The sequence below is a fragment of the Urocitellus parryii genome, chromosome 7 (assembly GCF_045843805.1).
Source record: "Urocitellus parryii isolate mUroPar1 chromosome 7, mUroPar1.hap1, whole genome shotgun sequence".
Classification (NCBI taxonomy): Eukaryota; Metazoa; Chordata; class Mammalia; order Rodentia; family Sciuridae; genus Urocitellus; species Urocitellus parryii.
The window spans coordinates 55,225,495-55,250,259 of NC_135537.1; the positions used below are offsets into that span (position 1 = coordinate 55,225,495).

The following is a 24,765-nucleotide window of genomic DNA, read 5'->3' on the forward strand; positions in this document are numbered from 1 at the left end:
TTATCACGATATAAAATATTTGACATCAATAGTAAGAAAACAAACAATTCAATTAAAAGTGGGTAAAATCCTTAAGATAAATCTCACCAAAAAAGATATGCAGATGATGAATGAATATATGAAAAGACGCTGTCAAGGAAAGGCAAGTAAAAACAATAAAATACCACTATACACCTATTATAAAGGTCAGAATCCTGAACACTCACATCAAATACTGGTGACAGGAATCTCATTCACTGCTGGTGGAAATGCAAAATGCTAAAACCACTTTGGAATAGTTTGATAGTTTCTTATAATACTGAACCTACTCTTAGCATGTGATCCAGAAATTGTGCTCCCTGAAATTTGCCCAAAGGAACTGAAAATTTATGCCTCCACAAAAACCTGCATTCATATATTTAAAATAACTTTATTTACAATTGCCAAAACTCAGAAGCAATCAAGATGCCCTTAAATGAGTGGACAAATTAACTCAAATATCCATACAATGAAGTATTATTCAGTGATAAAAAAAAATCAGCTATTAAGCTATGAAAAGACATGGAATAAACTTAAATGCACATTACTAAGTGAAAAAAGCCAATCCGGAAAGGATACATACAATATGATTTCATATATATTACATTCTGGAAATATGATGGACACAGTTGAGGATCAAGGGTAACCACAGGGTGAAGTAGGGGGATAGGCAAGAAGGAAATAATGAATAATTTGCATACAGGATTTTTAGGGCAGTGAAACCATTCTACATGCTATCTTAATGATGGATACATACCATTATTATTTCAATTGTATAAATCTTAATTTATACAATTAATGATGGATACATACCATTTGAACATTGTCCAAACTCATAAAATGTACAACACCAAGAATGAACCCTAATGTAAACTATGGTCTTTGGATGTTAATTATGTCAATACAGGTTCATCAATTATAAGAAATGTACCACTCAGGTATGGGATCGTGATAATGAGGGAGGCTACGCATGGTAGGGCAGAGGAGATATATAAAATTTGTACCTTTCTCTTAATTTCACTGTGAACCTAAAACTCTAAAAATTGAAGTCATTTTGCATATGCTTCCAAATATAGATACATTTGATTTTGCTTTTTACTTATTTGTGTAAGGAATTTGATCATATATAATTATAGCAATACTTGGGAACATTAATTTAAAAATTATAAGAGTAACAAATGTAACTAACTCATTTAGAACAGGGCAAGGTTTTGAGAGAAAAGAAAATAATTACCTGAGGTTGCTCTCAATTGCTGCTCCGTAAGATCATCCTCACAGGTCCTGGCTCCCAAAGAGGCAGTTTCTGCAGAGGATATTAGAGTGGAAGGTAATCAGCATGCCATACCCAGCTCTTGTATCATAGCCAGTATCACTAGAAACCCACTTTTGGTTCGCAGAAGTGGTAAGTTACCAGGTAAAGTTCAGATGAGTTGCTAGCACACATCATAGTGAGCGGTAGTTGAAAAATTGAGACTGGGGCGTGGTAGGTTTAGATTCAACTGTCAAATATCAGCAGCACTGAACAGTTCAGTACAACAATATTGATAAAACTTGGGAACAGGAAAGCTTCATTCTGATTTTTACCTGTTGGCTATTTGACCAAGACTACATTAAAGGATTATGTACTTAACAATGATGGCATTTTACACAGATTATGAGTATTCTTTTACTTCTCTGACAAGGTACCCAAAAGGAAAGAAAAATCCATTATATGGCAGCTGATATGAGAGGCAAAGCAAAAATCAGGGACTTGAGGGGAAACCCAAAGAATCAGTCCAAGTCATCACTAGATTCACATCTTTATTCTGATCTTGTATTTGAGCTCCAGAGTGGAAGTGCCAACAATACCTGGTTTGCCAAACTCAACCCAAACACAGATCATTAATTTCACCTAACTGTGGTGTTCCTTTTTGTTCCCTGTTGTGGGGAAATTAGTTTTTTAAAATAGCTACATTTCAAAAACTGCCTCTAATATTTCATTCTTTCTCCACAATGAATTATAATCATATAAAGTAGATTCCATTTTACAAGGCTTCCCGTGTCTATTTTCTTCTGCCATTTTTTTCCTGACAATTTCCGTAGCCTCTACAACATCCCACGTGTCTCCAATTCCTAACCTTTCTAATCTAATGCCTCATCAACATCTCAGAAATTATTTTAAGAATCTTAACTACAAATCCCAGCTCTTGTACTTTCTTATTTACTTAGTTCTCTAAGCCTCCATTCCCACATTTATAAAATGAAGACTTATGTATAAAAATAGTCAATAAGAGAAAGACATTAAAAAGCACAATGTGGTATAGTCTTCAAAGTCATAAAAGGCCATAAAGTATCAAGATGTTAAAAAAAAAGTTGTTACACAATTTTTACACTGCCAAAGAGAATCATGTTTGTCTGATATTTTTAGGCAATAGCTTCTCTGGTTGATTCTGAAGGCTTTAATTAAACAAATAATTAACCTTGAAAATAGAAGTGCACAACAAGGCACTATTATTGCATTTACTAATTGTTTTTCCTGCTGTGTACAAAACCTTTGGCCTTTGGTGGTAATCTATTTAAAAACAATACAATCATAATAAACAGGGCTCAGCCCAAATGCACACACCAAATAATGTTTCCTTATAAATAAATCTTAAATTAATCTTGAAAGGAAGAATTTATCCTTAGTCCTTGATTATAAATCCAGGAGTAACTTCCAAATAGTTGGCAGCCTTGATGTACATCCAACATGCCACTCAAGAAGCCTACCTACTTCCTCTTGGCAAATAAGCTTAACTTTAAGCCTTGATCACTGCTGTCCCTTTGAATTGAAGTGTCTATTTTCTTCTACCCCTTTTAACCTTCTTTTTTTCCCCTCAGAACCAAAGTTATCCTCAGCCAATTATCTTACATATATGTTTCAGCGTTTATACTGATACATTGTCATAAGTTTTTATAGGATTAATCTATATTTCCCCAATAAATTGTGAATTCCTTAAGAGCAGCCTTTCATCTTACCAGAGTTTCAAATACAGACAGAGGAAAGAATATAAAATTCACTAGGACACGTTTCTTCAAAAAATACCTACATTCTATATCCTGAAACAGATGAGCCTCATGATACGAATTTATAAAATCTTCCCAAAGCCCTGGGACTCTAAATTCAAAGCACTGTCAATTATGCTAAACACAGATAATAATCCCTGTTACATACATCAATGTGTGTGTGTGTGTGTGTGTGTGTGTAACCATTTTTTCTGATCATTCCTAGCAGAAAAATAAAAATAGTTTATCCAAGAATACTTTCTCTTCCATTCCTACTTCAGTGTTATCATATGGGCTTCTCCAAAATAGATACAGTGCTACTAACTGAATTTGGCCAAATGACTGCTGCCCCCCTTGAAGATTTATTAAAAATAAAAGTGTCAAAGAATAAAAAAAAAATTATTGAGTTTGTTTCCTGACAAGTACTCTGATGAGCTGTTGGTAAGAAACAATTATGTGATCCTCAAAATAAACTCATGAGGCAGTTATTAATCTTTACAAAACAGGAAACTTGGCCTTAAAGAGATGAGTAACTTGTCCCAGTTCATAAAATTAGAAATTGATAGAGCCTGAAATGAAATTCTTGTCTGTCTGATCTAAAAAAGCTGAGAAATTTTAAATGTGTCCAATTGTAATACCACAATACTTGGGAGCCCATAAAGGTTTCCCTAGGCTCAGCAAAGGCTAGAAACATAGTGAGAAGAAGAAAAAGAAGGGAAGGGAAGAGAAAAGGGAAGGGAGAAGAGAGGAGAGGAGGGGAGGGGAGGAGAAGGGAAGAAAGGGAGAGGAGGAGGAAAGGCAGACAGGCGGGCAGAGAAGAAACTTTTCACCAATCCTATGAAAAAAATCTGATATTTCATAACACATTCACATTCCTTGAATAGAAAAATAAAGCAAATAATAGTTTGGTGTCATGTTAAAAATCATTTCATTTGATAGTGATTTAGGGAAATGCACAAAATGTCAAAATAAGAAACTGCTACTTAATATTACAAATTAGGTCCTGCGGCGCTTGGAGACTACTCCAAGAAGAGCTACTTGTGCAAATAATTTCATAAAGGAATTTATTTCAGAGTGCCCCAGAATTCATTTTAGAGCCTCAACCATGTTGCTCCCTTTATACAAATGATAATAAATATTTTAATTAAGGAGCTTTTAACTTATCAAACAAACTGATTAATCTATACTTTTCTGCCTGTGTAAAATGAAATGTTTAAAACCTAATAATGATACATAGCATCGTGCAATATTTCACTCTAATAATTGCTGTGTAATAACAAAACTGACTGATGTTAACAGGATCTGTCTCTTTTGCTGCTGATTTAATTAGGTTACTAATTTGTGTTCTCTAGCCCTGACCTTTCTTGTTTAATATTATTTAAAAATAATACCATTGACTTAGATTATCCAGTATTCTATTCTAACCTGTCAATTTGGTGATGATCACGCATTTGAAAATGGTACCAAATTACTCCATTTTTATTAACACAATGAGATAATAATCAGCAGCCCTTTCTGTGGAATGGGGTATTGATCATCACAATCACCATCAACACTGTGCAGAGTATCTGCTCTGTGCCAGATTCTGATGCATTATGACACCCCAACCAAGTGATGCAGCTATGCTTTGAGGTCACACTCTCATTTCAGGGGAGTTTTCTTAACCACAATGATATACTAAACCATATTTTTAAAATCCTAAATGTAGCTTTCCTTTTTTGGTGGTGCCAGGGATTGAACCCAGGGCCTTGTGCATGCAAGGCAGGCACTCTACCAGCTGAGCTATATCTCCAACCCCATATACCTTTCCTTTAAATTCTGTAATTATTTCTTGTGTTCATTTTTCTTATCTGTCCCAAACTTTGCTTTTCCCTGAGACTAACCCACAGGCCTATATTGGCAAAGATGGATAATAATGTCTAGAAGTCTAAGGTTCCTAGTCCTTTACCTTGTGGGATAAAGTTCTTACAACTCTCTCTCATTGCCTTTCCCTGCCACATCTGCCTCACTTTTTACCTTTCCCTTTCATTTATGAATGATATTTATTCTGGAAAGTAAACAGATAACTTTTAGGCACTTAATCATCAAGTTCTGGCAAATATTTTCCTCCCTGACAGCTAGCTGCAACAATTTTTAAAAAATAAAATCAATAGAAATCTTATGGTCAGAAAAAGATCTAGAACTTAAATTCTTAACAGTCTAGATATATAAAGATTTGGGGATAAATCTAACCTGCACTTGATGACATCAACAGCATGTGCTTTGTATATTCTTATCAACACAATTTGAAATGCAAAGTGTGGTCACATTTGAAATTTAAAAAATAATGAGTGGATGTTCAGGTATAGTATTATTGATAGTACAAGTAGTCTTCTATGATCTGCATTTTGTCTTTCTGCAGTCACAACAGTCTGAAAATGTTAAATAGAAAATTCCAGAAATAAATAATTCATGTGTTGTAAAACCATGTACAGTTCTGAATTACATGATGAAATCTCAAGTCATCCCACACTGTCCCACCCACTGTATGAATCAGCCCCATGTCTAGTATATCCACGCTCTATGTGCTACCTGAACATTAGTCATTTCTGGGTTATCAGATTGACTGTCAAGCTATTCCAGTGCTTGTGATCAAAAAGTCTTACTTTACTTAATAATGGCCTAAAAGTGCAGAGTAGGGATGCTGGCAGTTTGGATGTGCCAAAGAGAAGACATAAAGTGTTTCCTTTAAGTGAATAGGTAAAAGTTCTTAATAAAAGAAGAAAAATTGTATGCTAAGTTTGCTAAGAGCTACATTAAGTTACTCATCTCCTATTGTACCTAATATACAAATTAAACTTTACCATAGGAATGCATATGTGGGAAACAATGATATACATAGGGCTCAATACTATTTGTAGTTTCATGCCTACCATGGAGGTCTGTGGAACATATCTCTGCAGATAAGGGAGAAGTACTATATCTGCCTTCAAAACTTCCACAGCTCACCCCTTCTCTTGATTTACTAATACATTAAGCAATAAAGTATATCACTGTTCTTACAAAAATTTGTAGCACATTAAAAGAAACATAAGCCAACAAAGTGAGTAAATATTAAGCCAAGCGGTCTAACAGAATAAAGAGAAAGAAAAACATTTTCTGTTGTCATCACTCACATTTTGAAATCCATCTTTCTGTATCCATGGTGAGCAGCTCAATTCTAAATCTCTTTTTAAAATTGGAGAATAAAACTACGTTCTAAAACTGAGTCTGCAAGTTTCGAACAACTTTCACTCCATAACCCATTTAGCCACCACCCCTCTCCCCCTCCTTCATTTTTGGAACTTCTCCAGACTCTACAGAGCTATGTGACTCATTGTAAAAGGATATTTTAAAGACTGTGAATACAAGAAAAGATATTTGCATCTCTCTAATTTCCAAATAATAAGTTACCATTTGTTGGAAACCTGTTAGGTGCTAGGCATGAAACATGAATTTCCTACTCAATCCACACAGTAATCTATAACAGAAACATCATTGCTTTTATGGAAGAGATGAGGCATCAAAGCTCAGACGGTTTAAGTAATTTTTTCCAAAGGCAGAGAGCAACAGAGGGAGGGTTTGGATGAGTCAGTCTGATTCTGAAGCTCTGAACGTCCCCCCTGGACAGTGCTGCTTCCAGGCAGCCCCCAAGGAGTCCTTGGTCAGGAAGCCAGAGAACTGAATATTTTTTCCTCCTAAAAAAACAGCTCAAACTCCTTCAGAGCAAATTCATCATAACAAGATTAATATTTAGAAGAATACTCAAATTCAGCATTTATTACTATCTTGGTAGCTTTACACTTTAACAAAGACCTCTGAACTTGCTTAGGCATTGCAAAAGTGAAGTCAGTGTTCAGATAAAGCAAGTTTACAATGAAAAATGGTTTCAAGTGGTCTTCTCCATCCTTTTCCTATGCGTATACAAAGAGTGCTCTTCTAAAAAGCTGAGCAACTCAGCATGCTACCAAATGGTTTTGAGTAACTAAGCAACATCATCTTTGTTGACCTGCAGTGCTTTCTCTTAATTTATTTCTTCTAGGCAGTAATAGATTGAAGTGCATTGGATGCTCCAGTGTCAATTATCTGAATGGGGCTGGATTTGTAATTTTTTATTTTCTGGAAAAGTAAAGCTACTTTGCCCTGCCCTGTCTGGTTTTACGCAGAAGTTATTTTTATATAGTAAAGGAGCAGTATCTCCTGGGGCTTCCTAGGCCTGGAATGTGTGATCACTTTTTTCTGCTTCTTGAATCATCTGTGACCTCAGTGTAATGGGGCCTCCAAGAAATTTAATAAGTTCTCAATATCAATTAGTTTCAAAAAATTACTCCTACATCTTCTTAATGTCTTATATTTTAAAGAGCTCTTACCGAAACATAGTCTTTCTTAAATTTACTAATTCCTAATACATTTTCTCACATAAGATTGTTTCATTTGATTACTTTAAAATTAAAAGATCGAACTACCATGATGATAATTTGAGCATAATATTGCATTCACATCTCTCAAGGAATTGGCCAGTTTCTCATATTTAAGTCCTTATGGAATTCATCACAATGTCTATATGGTCTGGAACAATTTTCATTCCTTAACCTAATGTTTTCTAGGTTGTTCATCAACATAAGAAGCAGGTCTCTTCCCCAAACTCACCCCTGCTCTATCCAGTAAGAGCTGTTGTTCATGTTGAACCCTCGCCAGTTACTTCAACACTTTTCTTCCTATCTCAGAGCTAGTTTTTTCTTTTCTTTCTTTCTTTTTCCTGTTTCTCTCTCTCTCCCTCTCTTGTAAGAACACTTAATATGAGATCTATCCTTTTAAATTTTTACATGTACAGTACAGTAGTGCTGACTACAGCTATAAAGGCTATATAGGTTTCTACAACTTACTCAGATGGCTTAACTGAAACTTTATACCCTCCAATTATTTGCTCTCACTCCTCCTACCCCCCACTCCCTGACAAACACCATTCTACCCTTCTATTCTACCAGTTTGACTACTGCAGGCACTTGGTGTATGTTGATTAAGTCATGCTTCTTTTCACAAATGGCTTATTTCACTTAGCATGATGTTTTCAGGGTTTGTCCACAATATCTCACACCTACTTTCTAATCCATTAAAGCCTCTATTTTCTATTCCACAGTTAGTAAATTTTCTACATAGCCACACTTAGTCAAAAGCTTTCAGAATTTTTTTTTAACAGAAAAGAAAACAAATGATTATTCAGGGGTACTTCTTTATCACTATTTTCACTCTTTTAAAGATTCTTCAAAGATGTCATTGACCCTAGGGAAGTTGCCTTTCTTTGGTTCAATCATTTTATTGGGGTCCTGAAAGCTTCTGTAACTTCTCTCACTTAACATCTTCTTCCCCAAGACTTCTGCTCTGGTAGATGCCTCCCTCTGAGCCTGCACTATCTTGAAATGATGACAACTGAAGATCCAAATCCATTTTGCAACTTTTAAAATATGTTTTCTGTAATTTCATGATTCCCAAAATTTTATTTCATTTTCATTTACACTATTTGGTGACATTCAGTGACATACCTAGAACCATTATCTATGAAGCCATCATCCGTGCTTGCTGTGGAAAACTGGAGAAAGTATACTCTGTGTTGAAATAATGGTTATGCTATGAAAAGTTTGAGAAAGCAAAAATAAAAATAAATACATAAGTGGCATAAAATTGCCTACTTTTGCCAGAGCAACCTGACCCTCAGAAGCCAGGTGGTTTAAAGAAGTATTTCCTCAGGGGAATGTTGAATGCTCCTGTGGATATATTTGTTGTAGGGAAAACCATGGGTTTAAGAACAAAATACACTTGACTTCAAATCACAGCTCAATCATTTTCTAGCTCTTTGAAATCAAACAAGTTACCTAACCTCTCTGAAATTCAGAATCCTATATATGAAAATAGAAACAAAAAAAGCCAAGATTTCAAGGTTGTAATGAAGTGTAAAGTCAATGAATATTAAGTGTGTAATACCATATAAGTAGTTGTTGTGCTTATGCACAATTCTCTGGCTTTGATCCATTCTGCTGAACACAACTTATTCCTAGAAAAGGCTACAGAAATTTGGTTATTAAGACATTTAAAATTACATCTATATGTACTATACTCTTTGTCCACCAGTGAAGTTAGTGTTTTAGGCCAGTAAAAGATCACTACTATTTGTGAAGATATTTTGTAAAGGGTAAATGCTAACAAGACTAAATACTAATATCCTAAGCAACATAATATGAAAGCTTTTTTAAGTCCTTAAGGAAATTTTATACATGCTTTAATGAAAGTGGTATGTGTACCAGTTGCAAAGACTGTTCAGCGACACTGGCTTGGCCATGTGTAAAACAGTGAGAGAAGATGAAATCCGAAGGTAGAGGTATATAAGTAAGCCTTAGGTTTCTCTTGCAAGAATCCTCTCTTCCCTCACTCTAGACCACCACCACCCACCTTCCAGTTAGGTAAAAACTTGATGAGAAGATATAAGTAATCTTCGAATATACAAGCAGTTTGGCAAATGTAGTTATCTAAAAAAAAAAAAAAAAAAAAAAACAAAACTCTAAAAAGCTCCATCTACACACACATGTTGGATTTAAGCAATTTTCTAGATTATTCCCTACACTGCAGTCACTTTAATCCTCTGGCTTACAGAATATACCATTAAAGCAAAAAACTCTTTAAGTTTTTTCTAAATCAATTCATAGTGAACCCAGGATAATATTTTAGAGCTTTCACAATGGCAATGTTAAGTGGGAAATATATGAAGTAAGAAATTTAATAAGGAGCTCTGGCTTGCATCTGTGGAAATTTAAACTGACTTGTTAATGTGTTCAAGCCAGTTTTCTCATCTATAAAATGGGGATAACAGTATCACCTCTCTTTGCCACCATACCTAGTCATCAGATGGAATCTAAGTTGTTGTCACCACCTCTCAGTAATCATGGAAAAGAAACAAGTACTATCTTTGTACAGTATTTTCTAAACATTTAAAGATTACATACACTGACATGGAGTATTTTCACTACGGCTTATAATAAAATACAGTTATACATATGTGGCAAAAATTCTTGTTTTTCCTATGCAGACTTATTTATTTTGTGATTTATGTATAACCAGGAAAATCTTCAGATCACTAGATAAATTCCTTTATCAACACTAAAATTGTTGAAATAAATTTGCCATTAGCCTACTATGTGAAAAAGCTTTTAAAATTTTATGTAAATAATCTTTGAGTTGTCATGGTTTGAAATTTTCTACATCTCACCACATTGGAAAACAAAATGTCAAATTTATATAGGTATGTTACACTTACGACATTGACCTAGGTAATGATGTACATTACACTTGACCTAGGCATTGACCTAGGCAATGACGAATACAAACATAAGTGAAACACATCTGGAGAGGCAAAGGTAGTGAAAGTATGTGTAGCTCCAGAAAAGGAAGATCAGAATGACCTGGTTGGAGCCAAGAGTGAAATATGTACTATTGGAATCTATTCTGGATTTTCAATACTTAATAAATCAATGAATCATTCATTAATGAGGAAAAGATTGATGAGATTTGGCACATGGCTTTCTTTGGACTGTATTAGAAGTAGAAAAAAAATTGTTTCTGAAAAATAGCCAATTTATTTTCTCCCTTGTGTGAATGCAAGTGTTGGCAAAGGTCCCTGCATCTTGGCAAAGTGAGAGCTATAAGCAGGGGTGCAATAATCATACTTTCATCTTTGGGGTGCGGTGCAGAGGATGGAATACATACAGGGAGAGGAATTTTGTCACTAAAGCGTGCGTGCACATGCGTGCACACATACACACACACATCACTAAAGCATCCACTATACTTCAATTTATTAATACCTAGAAAAAAGTCATGGAGATAGGAAAAAAATGGGTTCCGGTGGAGAGGAAAGGAATGTTAACTCTAAGATTGGAGAGAGAGAGAAAAGATGAGCTCAGTTTTGGATAGGAATTTGAATAGAGATGTTTATTAAACATATAAGTTGATGGAACCAGATCTTGGAAGGGAAGTGTGGGTTGGAGATGTTTGGAAGCAGTATTAACTAATGATTTGTCAGTAAATGAACTCTTCAGGAAGAACAAATCAAGTATGTAATATGAGGGCTGAGTGAAGATCTCTGAGGAACAAAAATGAATAAGCAAATGACAATGAAGGACACTAAAGGTTAAAGAAGATACTGACAAAGAACAAAGAGTGGGCACAGGACCCTGGGGTGGATGGCTAAGCAGTGGCCAAACGAAAACCATCTTTCCAGAAGCTTAAGACACAGTGTAAAATTATAGACAGAAGAAAAATACGGCCACTGGTGATCGTGTGAGATGAAAATGTTGTGGACCAATGAGGGAGTAGAGAAACTGGTATATATTTCAAAGGAGAATTAGATAGGATGTGGCAATGGATTCAGTGAGAAAAGTGACAGAGAAAGAAGAATTAGGGATGATTCCAATGTTTTTAGTCCCCCAAATAAGAAAATGAATATGTCATTTATTAAGATGAGAAAAAAATGTAGGCAGGACAAATTAGAAAGGAAGAGAAGACTTGGAATCAATGGTTTTGAATACATTTAGTTTGAGATCTTCTATTTATTTATGCAAGTAAATGCATCAAACAGGCAAGGGTTTGTGGTGATGTGTGCCCATGAAGGGAGGAAGGGACAGAAACAGAAAAGGAGAGGGAAATAAGAGAGGAGGACAGGTGTACATGTAAGTGGCAGTTTAAGCCCTTGAGGTCAGATGGGGAAAGGTCACCTACAGAATAAGAACTCAAGGCAGCCTGAGAAACACAACACATGCCAGAGCTGGGCACTAAGAACAATCTGTCCTAGAGTGGAGAAGTGTTTTCATTTATTTATTTATTTAATTGACAATATGTGGAATTGCCAACACATGGTAACAATCATAATAAAGCACAACAACATTGTTTTATCTTTGTTTGTTCTTCTTTCCTTCTTTCTTCTTCTTATTTTTTAAAATTTCCTAGAGGAACTGCTCCCTCTTTATTGGCTGCTCTGGAGTGAGACACTCTGACTACTCCCTCCTATATAAGGAAGGACCAGAGAAGAAGACATAGCAAGAATATGGTGTAAAAAAAAAAAAAAAAAAACAAGAGAGATGGAGCACAGAAAGTCTAATGAACAAAGCATTTTATAAAGAAAGGAGAAGTCAACTTGTTAAAGGCTGCTGGTTGGTCTAGTTGAAGGTGGACAGGAATTGATCAATCATTTGCCAAAGAGAATGCAGTTATAGTCTTTGAGCAGAACATCTTTTGTGGAGGAGACAGCAAACACCATCTGAGCTTGCATATAAGAGGGAAAGAAGATGAAGGAAATGAAGAAGTCAAGGTAGACAATTATCTGAGGAGTTTTGTGATTTTTTTTAAAAAAAAGACATAAAAATATTTGAGTAGTATCTGAAGGTAGATTTACCATCATGAGAGGGTTTTACAAGGAATGTACAGAACACTGGTAGAATAATGGGAATGATGTAGGGGCAAGGGAAAAATCAATGTAGACAAGAGTGAGGCAGGTGTCATAGGATGGAGTTGGGTGTGGATTTCTGTAAACCAATGGGGGTAAAAAATAATTATGCTAAAGACAATGGAATTGAGGCTATGGCTGATCACCTTCAGAGAAGAGTATCACGATTACGACAAAAATTGGGGAGGAGAGTTGGGAGAGAAGAAAGGACAGAGGAGAGAGGAAAGAGGACCAGCACAAGTGAGTGACACAAAACAGGGTCCAGGAAAGAGGTTCAGAAAGCACAGTCCATTTGGTTTTCACAAAATGTTATGTGTTCCGATATCAGACACCCTTCCCCATGCCCACCTAGTCTGAGACATTTTTTCCCCAACTTCAGTGGAATCCTTGACTCCTCCTTTAATGCCCATGTTTAGTTGGTAAGTTTGTCTGTGGGTTTATTTTCAATGTACTTTCCTATTTCCCAACGTTATCACTGTGCTAGTCTCAATTCTATGTATTAATTGGCCTTGAATAAATGAGCTGTCTGCCTCCAGGTCCTTCTCAACATTATTTATCCCTCTTACATATGGCAGACCAGATTAACCTTCCTAAACACCTATTTAGGGATGCCATTTTTACCTTCAAGAGTTTTTTGGAATCTTCTTATTTTCTGCTTCATCACGTCTGAACTTATTTGCTCACCTTTAAAGCTTTCCAGAGTCTAGACTATCTTTTGCAGGAGGAAGTGGCTAGCTTTTACTTCTTTTGTAACTGGTTATTATTAGGTTCTCAGTTTCTTTCTGTCAAACAATCTTATCAAGTTTTTTTTAATCCCTAAGTCTGGACTGAACCATATCATTCCCTCCCTCATTCCTAAGGAGCATGCCAAAATAAATAAGTAAACAAGCATACACACACACACACACACACACACCGTAACAAATAAAAGTTTATTTATGTTCCTATCCTATTCATCTTCATGTCCTCATACCTTCTTCACTAGCTGTACAAATCCCCAGTTCCAACACTCCCCTAAACAGTACTTACTGAACGTGCTGTCCCTCAGAATGTCATAATTTACCTGGTTTAATGTAACAAATACATTCATTCTGTCTTCCAGGCAGCATATAAAGTTCTTGAGGGTGGGAGACTCACTCTTCTGTCCTTAAAGTCCTAACCACACACTGCACACTGTGAATTCCTCTTGAGTAGTTTCTATAGTCAGTGATGGCAACAGAGTGAGGAAATCCTCCAGATAATACTGGAATTAGGATCTTTTTCTCCACTTTATTTTGATTCTGATTCCAATTCCTTGCTTATCTATTTGTCACATTTGTTATTAGATGCAAACTTTTTTCCCCAAAGGTCAAAGAGTTTAAAATCCTATTTAGTTTAAAGGAGGAGGCATATTGTTTAAGGTTATATACCAGCTTTGTTAGAAATCCTTTCTCCTTTTCTTCCTCATGTACAACATTTAAACATCATAGAAACGAGTCCTCATGCACTGTTTTCTTTTCCCCAGTCCCTTCTTGGGATTGTTTTGTGAATGTGTAAGTCCTATGCATTTAATTCTTTGAAGTCCAAACACATTCTTGCTTAAAACAAAAGCTCAAGAGGATGAAAAAAAGAGTACACAATTATTGCAAAATGGCAATAAAGTCATCTCCCTAAACTTCCCTTGAGAAACATGGTCAAGGAAGATCTGGCTGAGGGATGAAATAAACTGTCAACTTGACTTTTAATTTTATGAACTATGATGGTTTGGACAAGAAAATTCTTCAAAGGGTCAAAATCATTTCTATAAATGGGATGAAGACTTAAGTGTGAAAGAACTGCTTTGAAGCAGACTTAATAAAAAAGAATTGAGACTATGCACAAACCTGAATAATACTTTCTCAATTTCTCTTTTTATTTATTTATTTTCCTTTAAAGGGCTTTTTTTGTGTAAGCAAAGAGATTGCTGTTAAAAATTATTTTATAACCTTTAAAATGAAAACATTTGCCTATTAAATCTCTAGAGATCCACAATGGTCTATCTCTGAAGCAACATTTGGCCCCTGCTATTTCACTTCACTTCAGTTGAACTTTTTTTTTTTTTTTTTTACTGTTTCCTATCTACCTTGATTTGCCTAAACCCCTTATTTTCTATCTCTCTGTTTGTTTATATCTTATTAGAAATGTGTAATTGCAACAGTGTTTGGGGGACTAGAAATAATGATAGACCTATAATTTTAATGCAGAGCAAAAAAGACACTTAGATTAATTCTAAATGCCCACTGACCAACAATGGCCCTATTTGACTAGGAGATACTAGACAGCCTTCCTGTGCCTTCAAAATCCTTCATCTAAAGGAGGAGAGAAAACAATCAACTGCCACTGTGAGGGGAAGTGATGTGTTGGTGATAGGAGCCAAAAGAAACACAGCAATTAACGTTGTGAAAGAAGGAATTATGAATGCAGCATATCTTATTTTTTATTGTGATATATTTCTTAAAGTGGCTGGGAAACACATTTTGCAGACAAATGCTAAAACAAGGATAATGATCATCTTTTAAAACCTTCCACTCAACCTATGCATATGGCAGAATGTGATAAAAGTAAGTAGCAGGAGGCTGAACTAGGAATTCCAAGCTTGTGCTGTACTGTAAGTTGTGTAAACCTGATTCATGAAACTTCTGGGAGCTGCTGTTTCCTCAGATTTGAAATGAGGGGGTGGGCCTAGGTGCGCTTTAAGGACTCTTTTGGCTTTCCCATTAACTGAACATCTGCAAATTATTTTTGTCAACTTATAAATTCTTGCTATAAAGTTGAAGGCGAGAGCTCTTAAAATAGGACAACAGTTCACCTTAACTCTGATATGTTAACTGTAAGTGCTGTGATCTGAATTTTTATGTCCTCCCAAATTCATATATTGAAATACCAGTCCTCAAGATGAGAGGTGGGGACTCACTGCTCTTTTGAAAAAAAGACCACAGAAAGGTAGTTTGTTTGTTCCACCACGTGAGGACTCGGCAAGAAGGCACCACATCTGAAGAAAGAGGCCCTACCAGACCTGGTGCTGTCCAGACCTTGCTTGATCTTGCATTTCCCAGTTTGCAGAACTGTGAGAAATAAATTTCGATTGTTGATAAACTACCCAGTTTATGGCACTGTGTATAGCAAACCAAACAGATGAAGACAGTAAAATTTATATTTAGTTTCACAAATTCCCTTTCATACTTTTAGCCTTAACACTTTCTAAAATATGTTCATTTCATTATCTTAAGTCTTCTGAGTAACTCCTCCACATATTAACCACACTCCAAAATACCTTTCATTACTCAGTTGCTAAGAAATACATCTTACAATATTCTCATTTGCTCATATTTCCTACTACTCTACTTAATGCTTAACTCTATGCTTTTTCCCATTTCTTTCTTCTTAAAGGGACTGGATATGTCATTATCTATCTTCACTCTACCTTCTCCCTCTGTTACCTGTTTTTCTAAATCATTGAAATGGATTTGTTTTGACTGAGAGCTTAAAGCTGAAGCCTTGAGGAGAAGAAACACAAAGGTGACTCTGGAACCACTTCTGTCAATTCGATTTAGGAAAATCCTAATTTCTAAATGTTTTTTTCAAGAATACAATGTCCCTGGAAGCTGTTGAGTTAGCAGCTTGTAGTTGGGGGAGAGGAGATTTGTCTATGCAGCCAGGGTGCCAGAAGGGCACAATTCCTCCATGAGGGCATGGTAAGGTTCACAGAGTGGGGTTTCAGGGAAGGCATTAAACACAGTAGCAACAAAGAAAACTGCACTTTAGAAATGTTATTCTTAAGTATATTTCTTAAGTATATTTCAAAAAGTATGGTAATACTTTTCTTTCAGCATTCTAAGAGAACAGCATTTCTTTTTAAGGAATACTAATAATCTAGTGTAAGCTATAAAAAAGCACATATAGATAATTCTGCAGGCAATCAAAAGGGGTCTAGATCCTTAGATTCGATTCATAAGCTGTGTACAAATAGACTAAATAAACTCTTCTGGGATGTTACATAAATCTAAGGAAAGTAATATACATTCCCTTTTATCACATTAATGTAAAAAAAAAAACAAAAAACCTTTTTTATTTACCAGAAATCCAAGGATGAAGTTTCCTAATTTGTTACAGTCACAATTTTTGAGTTTCTTTTTTGTAATTATTAAGGATAATGCTAGGGAAGAATAACATAATGGTTATTATCAAATCACATGGACATGTCTCCATGAAAGCAAATTAGTGGATTAGTAAGATAAAAACAAAACAGACTACTCTTCAAACAAAGAAAAAAAAAGAAAGTGATTATATGTTTTCTACAATATAAAGTAAGAAAAAAGCCTGATTTTTTAAAACTGAAATAATCAAATATTTTGGAATCATTTGCTTACATATTGCCAGGAAATGTTACTCCAGGAGTCTAAAAGTGCTAATGGCCTCTCCAAACACTTAATTAGATCCTTATGCAGAATGCAGTTTATTAAATGAAGAATAACTGCATCAACCAACGTCACCTAGAACATTACCAGACGAGCATCCAATGTGTCCGTATTGTTACTAGTTTTAGGCATAAGTTGAGAATTTCAGTGCTAGACCAATAAGACTTTCAAGAGGAATACCAATGCCAGTGTTCAAAGCACTTTCATAAAATTTAATATGTATTCTACAAAAAGTGGAGAAATTTTTGATTTGAAAACCATACTAAGGAAGGAGAGATTTTAATCTTTCAACCTGGTTTGTAAATAAAGTTGCTTTCCAGATATCCCTTTTAATTCTCCAATTCAACCACAAGTTTTATCACTGAAATACCTAAGAAATATGAAAATATTGAAAGATGATGATATTTTTGGCTCACCGATTTTGTAATATTCTTTTCCTGCAAAAATTCTTAATCAAAACAAAAAAAATGTTATAAGACTTCCATGGATAAAAAGGTGCCTTTAGAAAATTTCTAAGAAGTTGAAAAAATTGAGTATTTACAGTATTATTTTAAAAGACTCATCAAGAAACTAATTTTTAGAATTTTTTTTCTTTTATTTGTACATAATACTGATAGACTTAACTATCCTGAGAAAAGCCATGGAACAATTTGAAAATGAAAACTTTGAAATATTATGAACATACATAATCCTGGCTCTATAGCCACCACCATTGTCTTTAAAATTCATAATAATATATGCTGTATGTAAATATGTCAACAAAGCCTAATTGGTTTTTGGGAAAAGTATTCTAGTTATTTGCTATCACATACATTATAAAACACACACACACACACACACACACACACACACACACACACACCAAAAAAACAACTTTGCTCTCAGTTCTGAGTTATGCAATAGGTCAGGCAGAAAAAAAAAATTCGCTGTTTCACTAATTCATTTTTTCCTTTACAATCCTTATGGAACTGAAAAGGAGAACTCTTTCCATTCTCTAACTCATTTGTGTTAATAGAAGGAGATAAATGCTTAAAAGATGAGAAGAAAAATATCATTATTCTCTCCCTTTAAAGCATATTCTGTTTCTTCAGTTTAACTTAATAAAACTTAATTATACCCACTGTATGAAGAACTATGAAAGTGTTTATCAAGTATTCCTGGACCGAAATCTAACAAAGAAAAAAATGCCTGTTCTTTATTAGACAAAGTGTACTGAACTTGGAGTTCCACCACTGAGGTTCAGAGTGCACTACTCAACTAATTACAAGTCTAAAAGTTTCATGAGCTTCACTCCAGGTATCACAAGCTGAAATTCCAGGCCTCTGTGTCATTCCCTGAAACATCTGCAACAGAATCTGAAATTCTTGATAAATGAGATAAGCAAAAGCATTACTTAATTAGATTTTAAAAGCATATTTACTAACTTATACAGCAAATAAATTGAAAAGTTGTATACCAAAAAGCAACCTACAAACATACAACAGAAATTAATTTTTAATTTAGAATTTGATGCCCTAAACATTATTTACTTAATGCAATTTTAAACATGATTCTCTTAATACTTGGATCAATTAAATATAAACTCATGCTAAAAAAAAAACATAAAATGAAGCCCTTCTGTTACTTAAAAATACTTGCAATATGTGAATTCTTAACATTAATTTGGATTTCCTCCATTCTCACCAAAATGCAATCTATATAGCTGTACTTATGTACATATACATAACCTAATGTGCAGAAGCATCTGATTCTATGTTTATCCAGAATAATCTGTTTTGGCTTCTTCCCTGCCAAACCACTTCCAGTGTTTCAAGCAGGGCAATGACAGCATATACCTTCTTGTTATTATTTTTGTATGGAAGGCCAAACCAAATGTCTGGGTGGGTCTCCAAAGACATAAAATCAGTAAGGATTTTTTTTTCCATCCACAGGACCCAATTACATTTAAATAAACTAACTCCTAGTGAAAGATTGGCTCCAACAGAGAATACCACATGACCACAGACACTGAAATTAAATCACAGTCATAAGTATAGAAGCCACCAACTTATTGTTAAAAATAGTCATCCGTACATCTTTGTGCACACACACACACACACACACACACACACACACTGGAAAATAATGTGCATTTGTTGCAGAAAGAAATCACTCCATTTTTTTTCTTTCTATGAGATGCATCCTTCATTAGGATTTCCTCATCTATGAAGTCATCTTTCTCAGACTAGATGTGTTAAAATACCAGTGACTTCTCTAAAGACCTCTCCGTAGGGAAACAGAAAAACTGCCATGTGCTGCTCTGGGCTTAAATGGATGAGTCCTTTTGGCTGATCCCAGTGGCAGAGACCTGACAAATGTGGGAAAGTCCTCAGCTGTGAGATGAGGGCTTAGGTTGTGGGCTCTTGGTCAATTGAAAGGTTGCATTAAATGTAAATTATAGGACTGTTCTGTAGATCTATGCTCCCTTCAACCAGGTGAAAGGTAAGCAGAGCATGGTGCTCATTCAGAGATGGCCTGGTGGTGGCTTCCTAGCAAGGACAAGAAGCAAGGCAGCCATGAGCAATTATAATCACCATCTCCGAAGGACAGAAAAGAGGGAAGGAAACACATTTATAAAAGCTCATATTAAGTTTTGCTTTTAAAGTACCTCTATGTATTTTTCTTTCCAATTTATATGAAAAAAAAAGTATTAGTTTTAAAACTACAGCAGAACCGGCCATAAATATCCTGGTAACAATTGTTCTTTTATTAAATATTTATTGAAATAAATTCCTGTGCTTTCTCATTTTTCTTCTTCTGGTTCCAATATTTATTTACAGCTGATTATTAACATCTGCCAGAATAACGGTTTCATCCATACAGAAGCCGAAGGGTAAAAAAGTCACACACACCCTTCTAACGTGACCTGTAGTTAGACAGAAAACAGTTTTCCCAGTCACCGCTTGGCTTCCTGTCTGTGACCTCTGAAAAGCATTGGAGGCCAGGGTTAATGGCCTTTCCAATCTCTGTGATAAGAATTCATTTTGTTCTATTACCAGCAGTTATCTGAGGAGCCTGCTGCATCACTTCAGCAGGGTTCAATCAATGAGAGGACCTAATGAAGTAACCAGCTGTAGCTCTATTTCCCTGGCCAGCTCTATCAGACAAATAAGATCTATCAGTCACATCTTAAGGCTGATCCTACACACAGCAACTTCCCAGGCTGAACTCGTATGCATATGAACTAATGATAGCCCACCATTTCTTTTAAAGCTTCTCCTTTGATGCAGCTCTCCTGACAATGAAAACAGAATGGAGCGAGTTCTGAGATGTTGCATCAAGAGAACAACAATGCAAGATTAAAGAAGAGTGAATTTGCAGAAGAGTTGAAATAGTTTATACAAATAGTGAGGCGTTAAAATGACAGCTAAGGCTCTGAGCTTGGCTATGCTCAAGTACTTACACTTTAGGTTGGCATTTTTCAGTCTTCAAAGAAAAAGGAGGGAGGATGAAAAGCTACTTTCAGTGTTATCAATTTTATTGGTACAAGTTTAATGATAAGACTTGCATTTTGACTAGCCCTCCAGAGCAAAAATATATTTACGCTATAGTTTGACTTCTCAGTCAAATAATTCAGGATAAGACTGTAAGTTAACTTTGGGTTATTACAGTAGCTATTATCATTAAACACAAAAATAGAATTACTGAAAATTCTAATAATCGTAGAATGTAATTTTTAATTACAAATTTGTCCCTCCCTTCAATTCAAAAGAGTATTTGTTAATACCATTTCACACACGTAGAATGCAGGTGGGGGGAAGAAGTTTTGCACCTTCAATTAGTGGCATCATAACTGCATTAGACAGTCATCAGAAGTTCTGTTCAAAATTAACTCTTCCATGAGAAGGGGCATTGATGATGGCTCTATAGTTTTTGAACTGTTTCACAGGGAAATAATGGATGGTTCATAGGGAGTCATGAATAGAACATTCATGTTTGTGGATATGTTGAAAGCTACAAGTACCTTAGTTTAATTTATTAGGTTAATCAAGATGAATTACATGTAATACAATTTGTATTCTTTCAACTTGGCTGCTCTCTTTGTCAAATTGGAAGGAAAGAGAGCATAACTATTTTCTGTTATGTGAAAGAGATGATATCTAAAGGAAGTTAGTAAATGAAAAGCACTTGCTAACCTTGTACTTGATAAACACGTTCACACAGGCAAAAATGCTTTATTTCATTAAAGACGACTGGCATTCACGCAATACTGCTAACGTATTATGACATAAAAGTGCCTAAGACTGTATCTTCAAATGTCTTTAAAATTTTATGGGAGTATAACACTGCTTTCTTGTTAAAATTGCAATCACAGAGGTGCCTGAGTGATATGGATATGATATCCAGATGGCCTTTTCATTTCAAACCTTTGGAGATGTAAATGAAAGATTAAGGTACACTAGATAAGAGGTTGAAAGTAACAGAAAAAAATAATTGTCAGATTTAAAGAAAATAAGGAGCGTGAGGTGGTGTGTGTATGTGTGTGTGTGTGTGTGTGTGTGTGTGTGTGTGTGTGTGTGTGAAAGAGAGAGAGAGAGAGAGGAGGGGGAGAGAGAGAGAGAGAGAGAGAGAGAGAGAGAGAGAGAGAGAGAGAGAGACAGAGAGACAGAGGGAGGGCAGGAGGAGAGTTATTCCTGGACCTGTAACCATCTTGATCCGTGTGAAAAGGACTGAAATATCTTGGCTGCATATGTAAACAGATAAGAATATGCCTAGCAGGCATTTTGGGAACATCTGTCAATTTTTTATAGAACATACTGATTGTGGGCTATTGATTGCATTTAAACAAAGTTGTTGCAAAAAAAAAATCAGCTAACAATTCGTGTAGAAAGGGCCAATCAATATTTAAATGACTCACTTTATTGATTTAAAATTAACTTTCAATTAAGAGATCCATAGGACTCTTAACTGCGACACTTATCCATTCAAGAGAAAATAAAGGTACATTTATCGATACACTTAAACAGCAGTGGCTGGTTTCCTATCGATTCAGTCATTTGCGCTGGGATTCGTTAGCGTCATCAGCCTTTAACTCGCTTACTAGGTCTTCGCAGTGTACAATACTGCAAGATGTAGGAATGCGCAAAACAACACAAAGAAGGGATAGAAATTTAAACAGAATTAAAAGATAGAGAAAAAGGTAAGTCAACCTTACGCTTTCTTTTATTTTTCTTTTGCTATTATGAAAGGAAGAATGTGAATACAGCTATGTGGGTGACTATTAGATAAATAGGCCTTTTAAGGGGCTATTTTTCAAAGCAAGTGGTTTAGATAGGGCATATTTTGAAATTGTATAAACAAATGAAATCTTTGAACAACTGACTAGTAAAGAAAGTTTTATTGGCTTCTATTGACTAACACGATCACTAACATGCATATACTTGGTTATATTATAATCAATGGCAGCTAAAAAACAATAGAGTTTTTTAAAGACAATAATTGCATTTCCATTGGAAATGCTGTCTATGTGTGTTTAAGGCCATATTTATTCAACAGTATTACAAGATTATGCTGTATTTTGGAAACCTGCTAGATATTACATTTTATAATTTATTTTTTTATCAGGGTTTTCATGAAAAATAAAACTGCTACAGAAAATTAAACTACTATATAATATGGATGAATGAATAAAAACATGTATAGATAAGAAGATTTATCTGTGTATTTCCAAAATATCACTATCTACCTATTTGTTGTCTTTATTGCCACTAAAGGGGAATGTGGATGCAGAAGGCACTGATTATATACCTTTTATTGTGATTTCTAATATTATATCAGAAAAATAAAACCGAGTGCTCTCCATGGGGAATGCATCTTAGAGCTGTCTCTAACAGCCCTGACTGCAAATCTGTTTGTCAGCATTACTCTTTCTCAGGAATTTGAAACTATAGGTGTTGCTTTTTGGTTTAAAGATGACAATGCTCCTACATCTCTTACAGTCCTTTGGTCTCATATTCTTCAGTGTGCAGAGATGTCTGTACAAGAAAGAAGCCATCTCAAACAGAAACCCCCTACTCATTTACTGACATGTAATTCCTGGAAAGAGAGACAGAAAAGTCCATCACATTCTGCTTATATGGAACATATTTTTAATTACCTTTACTCTTACTGCTAATCTTCAATATCTCACCATATGTAGTACAAGTACAAAAGATAATTTATACAATTTCAAAGATTAGCCTTCAGTTTTTTTCTCTGTGTACTGAGTCTGTGGTGGTTATTATACATCTCTTGAATCTTTGGGTTTGCTCTGAAATTTTAAGAAAAATTTGGAATGGATAGAAATATATGTATGATATATATAGATAGATCAATAGATAGATAAAATACACACATATATAATACACACACATATATATATAATACACATATGTATGCACAAATATGCATGTAATACACACACATATATAATATACATATATATGTACACACACACACACACACTCACACACACATGAGATCCAAATTTGTGAATATAAGAATCCCTTCCCATAAAATAGTCATATAACATTGGAATAACATAATCTGGAATATACTATGGCAATCATATTTATTAAAAAGTGCATGATACTATTATTTCCCACTAGAAATCAGATGATGATACTAATTAAGTGATAGCAGGTGGCACAGTATGCCTGTCACTGGTCCCCCTGATCTGCAGAGAGAGATGTGTGGTTCTGTCTAAACACTCAGGAGTAGTAACAATTGGCTTAAGCACTATCCAATCCCTAGGTGCCTCCAATAGGGATTCACTTTGATTTAATACTTCCTTATCACATCAAAGAAGGTGAAAAGGCATCTTTATGGATTGGCTTGCAAAGATTAAAAACATAATAATTAAAAAAAAGGTTTGGCTTTTACCCCAGTATATAAACTCTCCTTAAAAACTCTGGGGGCACTTGGACATGACTATAGAAACAAAATATTTTAAGATTCAAGCTATAAATCCACATAACAAAAATAATTAAAAGTTGAGTTCTTTCCATCTCTTGAAAGCTGCAAACTGCCAATTATACCATTAAAAAGAAAGAACAGAACTAACTAAAAATACCTGTTTGGTGGACCTAAGAAAAATATTTGTTCTGTCCCATAAAATAAATTATCACCTCAGCCGATACAGTTCCTAAAAAATGTTTGCTAAGATTTTTTTCCATGTCATTAATCCTATTTTATCTGTAACCAAAACCGATTGAATATACCATCTCACATCAGGCTTGGGAGAACTTCAGTAAAAATAACACCGAATCTACACCCACAGCTCACTAGTCAGATCTCAGGAATTTCATAAGCCATCTCATCTCTTCTCTGCATTCACTGGTTATCATCTTAATGACATAAGACATTAAATGGTTTGGAGCTAGGAATCTTGTCTTTTGGATGATCACACTACGTGTTATTTGAGTGGGATGTTGTAATTTAGCAGTGATAGAAAAAGAGATCTGCTTGAAGATGATGAACCATGCTGAGTGAGTCATGAGAAAGTGCAGGCAACACATGCCTAAAAGGCAAACCCAGTGATTCCTATAAAGCATGGGAGATGAGTGTTATCTAATTTCTGAAATTCTCTTATCTAGCTTCATCTGCTTTGATAGTGTTTGTTTCAGGATCATGATTGTGTTTTTTTATAATAGATCAAAGACATAGCTGATAAGACTTGATTCTAGATAAATTTGTTACATTTTCAGATATCTTACAATATATGAAATCTCACAGCATGGCTAGTTTATTTAAACCTTT

General features: G+C 35.0%; 1 protein-coding gene across 1 annotated transcript in view; it reads right to left on the bottom strand.

Annotated features, from left to right (window-relative positions):
- Zfhx4 (zinc finger homeobox 4) overlaps positions 1 to 24,765 on the bottom strand; it is a 178,590-nt gene that overhangs the window by 31,823 nt on the left and 122,002 nt on the right. The window contains exon 5 of the mRNA XM_026383024.2: positions 1,253 to 1,321. Coding sequence (XP_026238809.2) covers positions 1,253 to 1,321 — 69 coding nt within the window. The remainder of the gene's footprint in view (positions 1 to 1,252; positions 1,322 to 24,765) is intronic.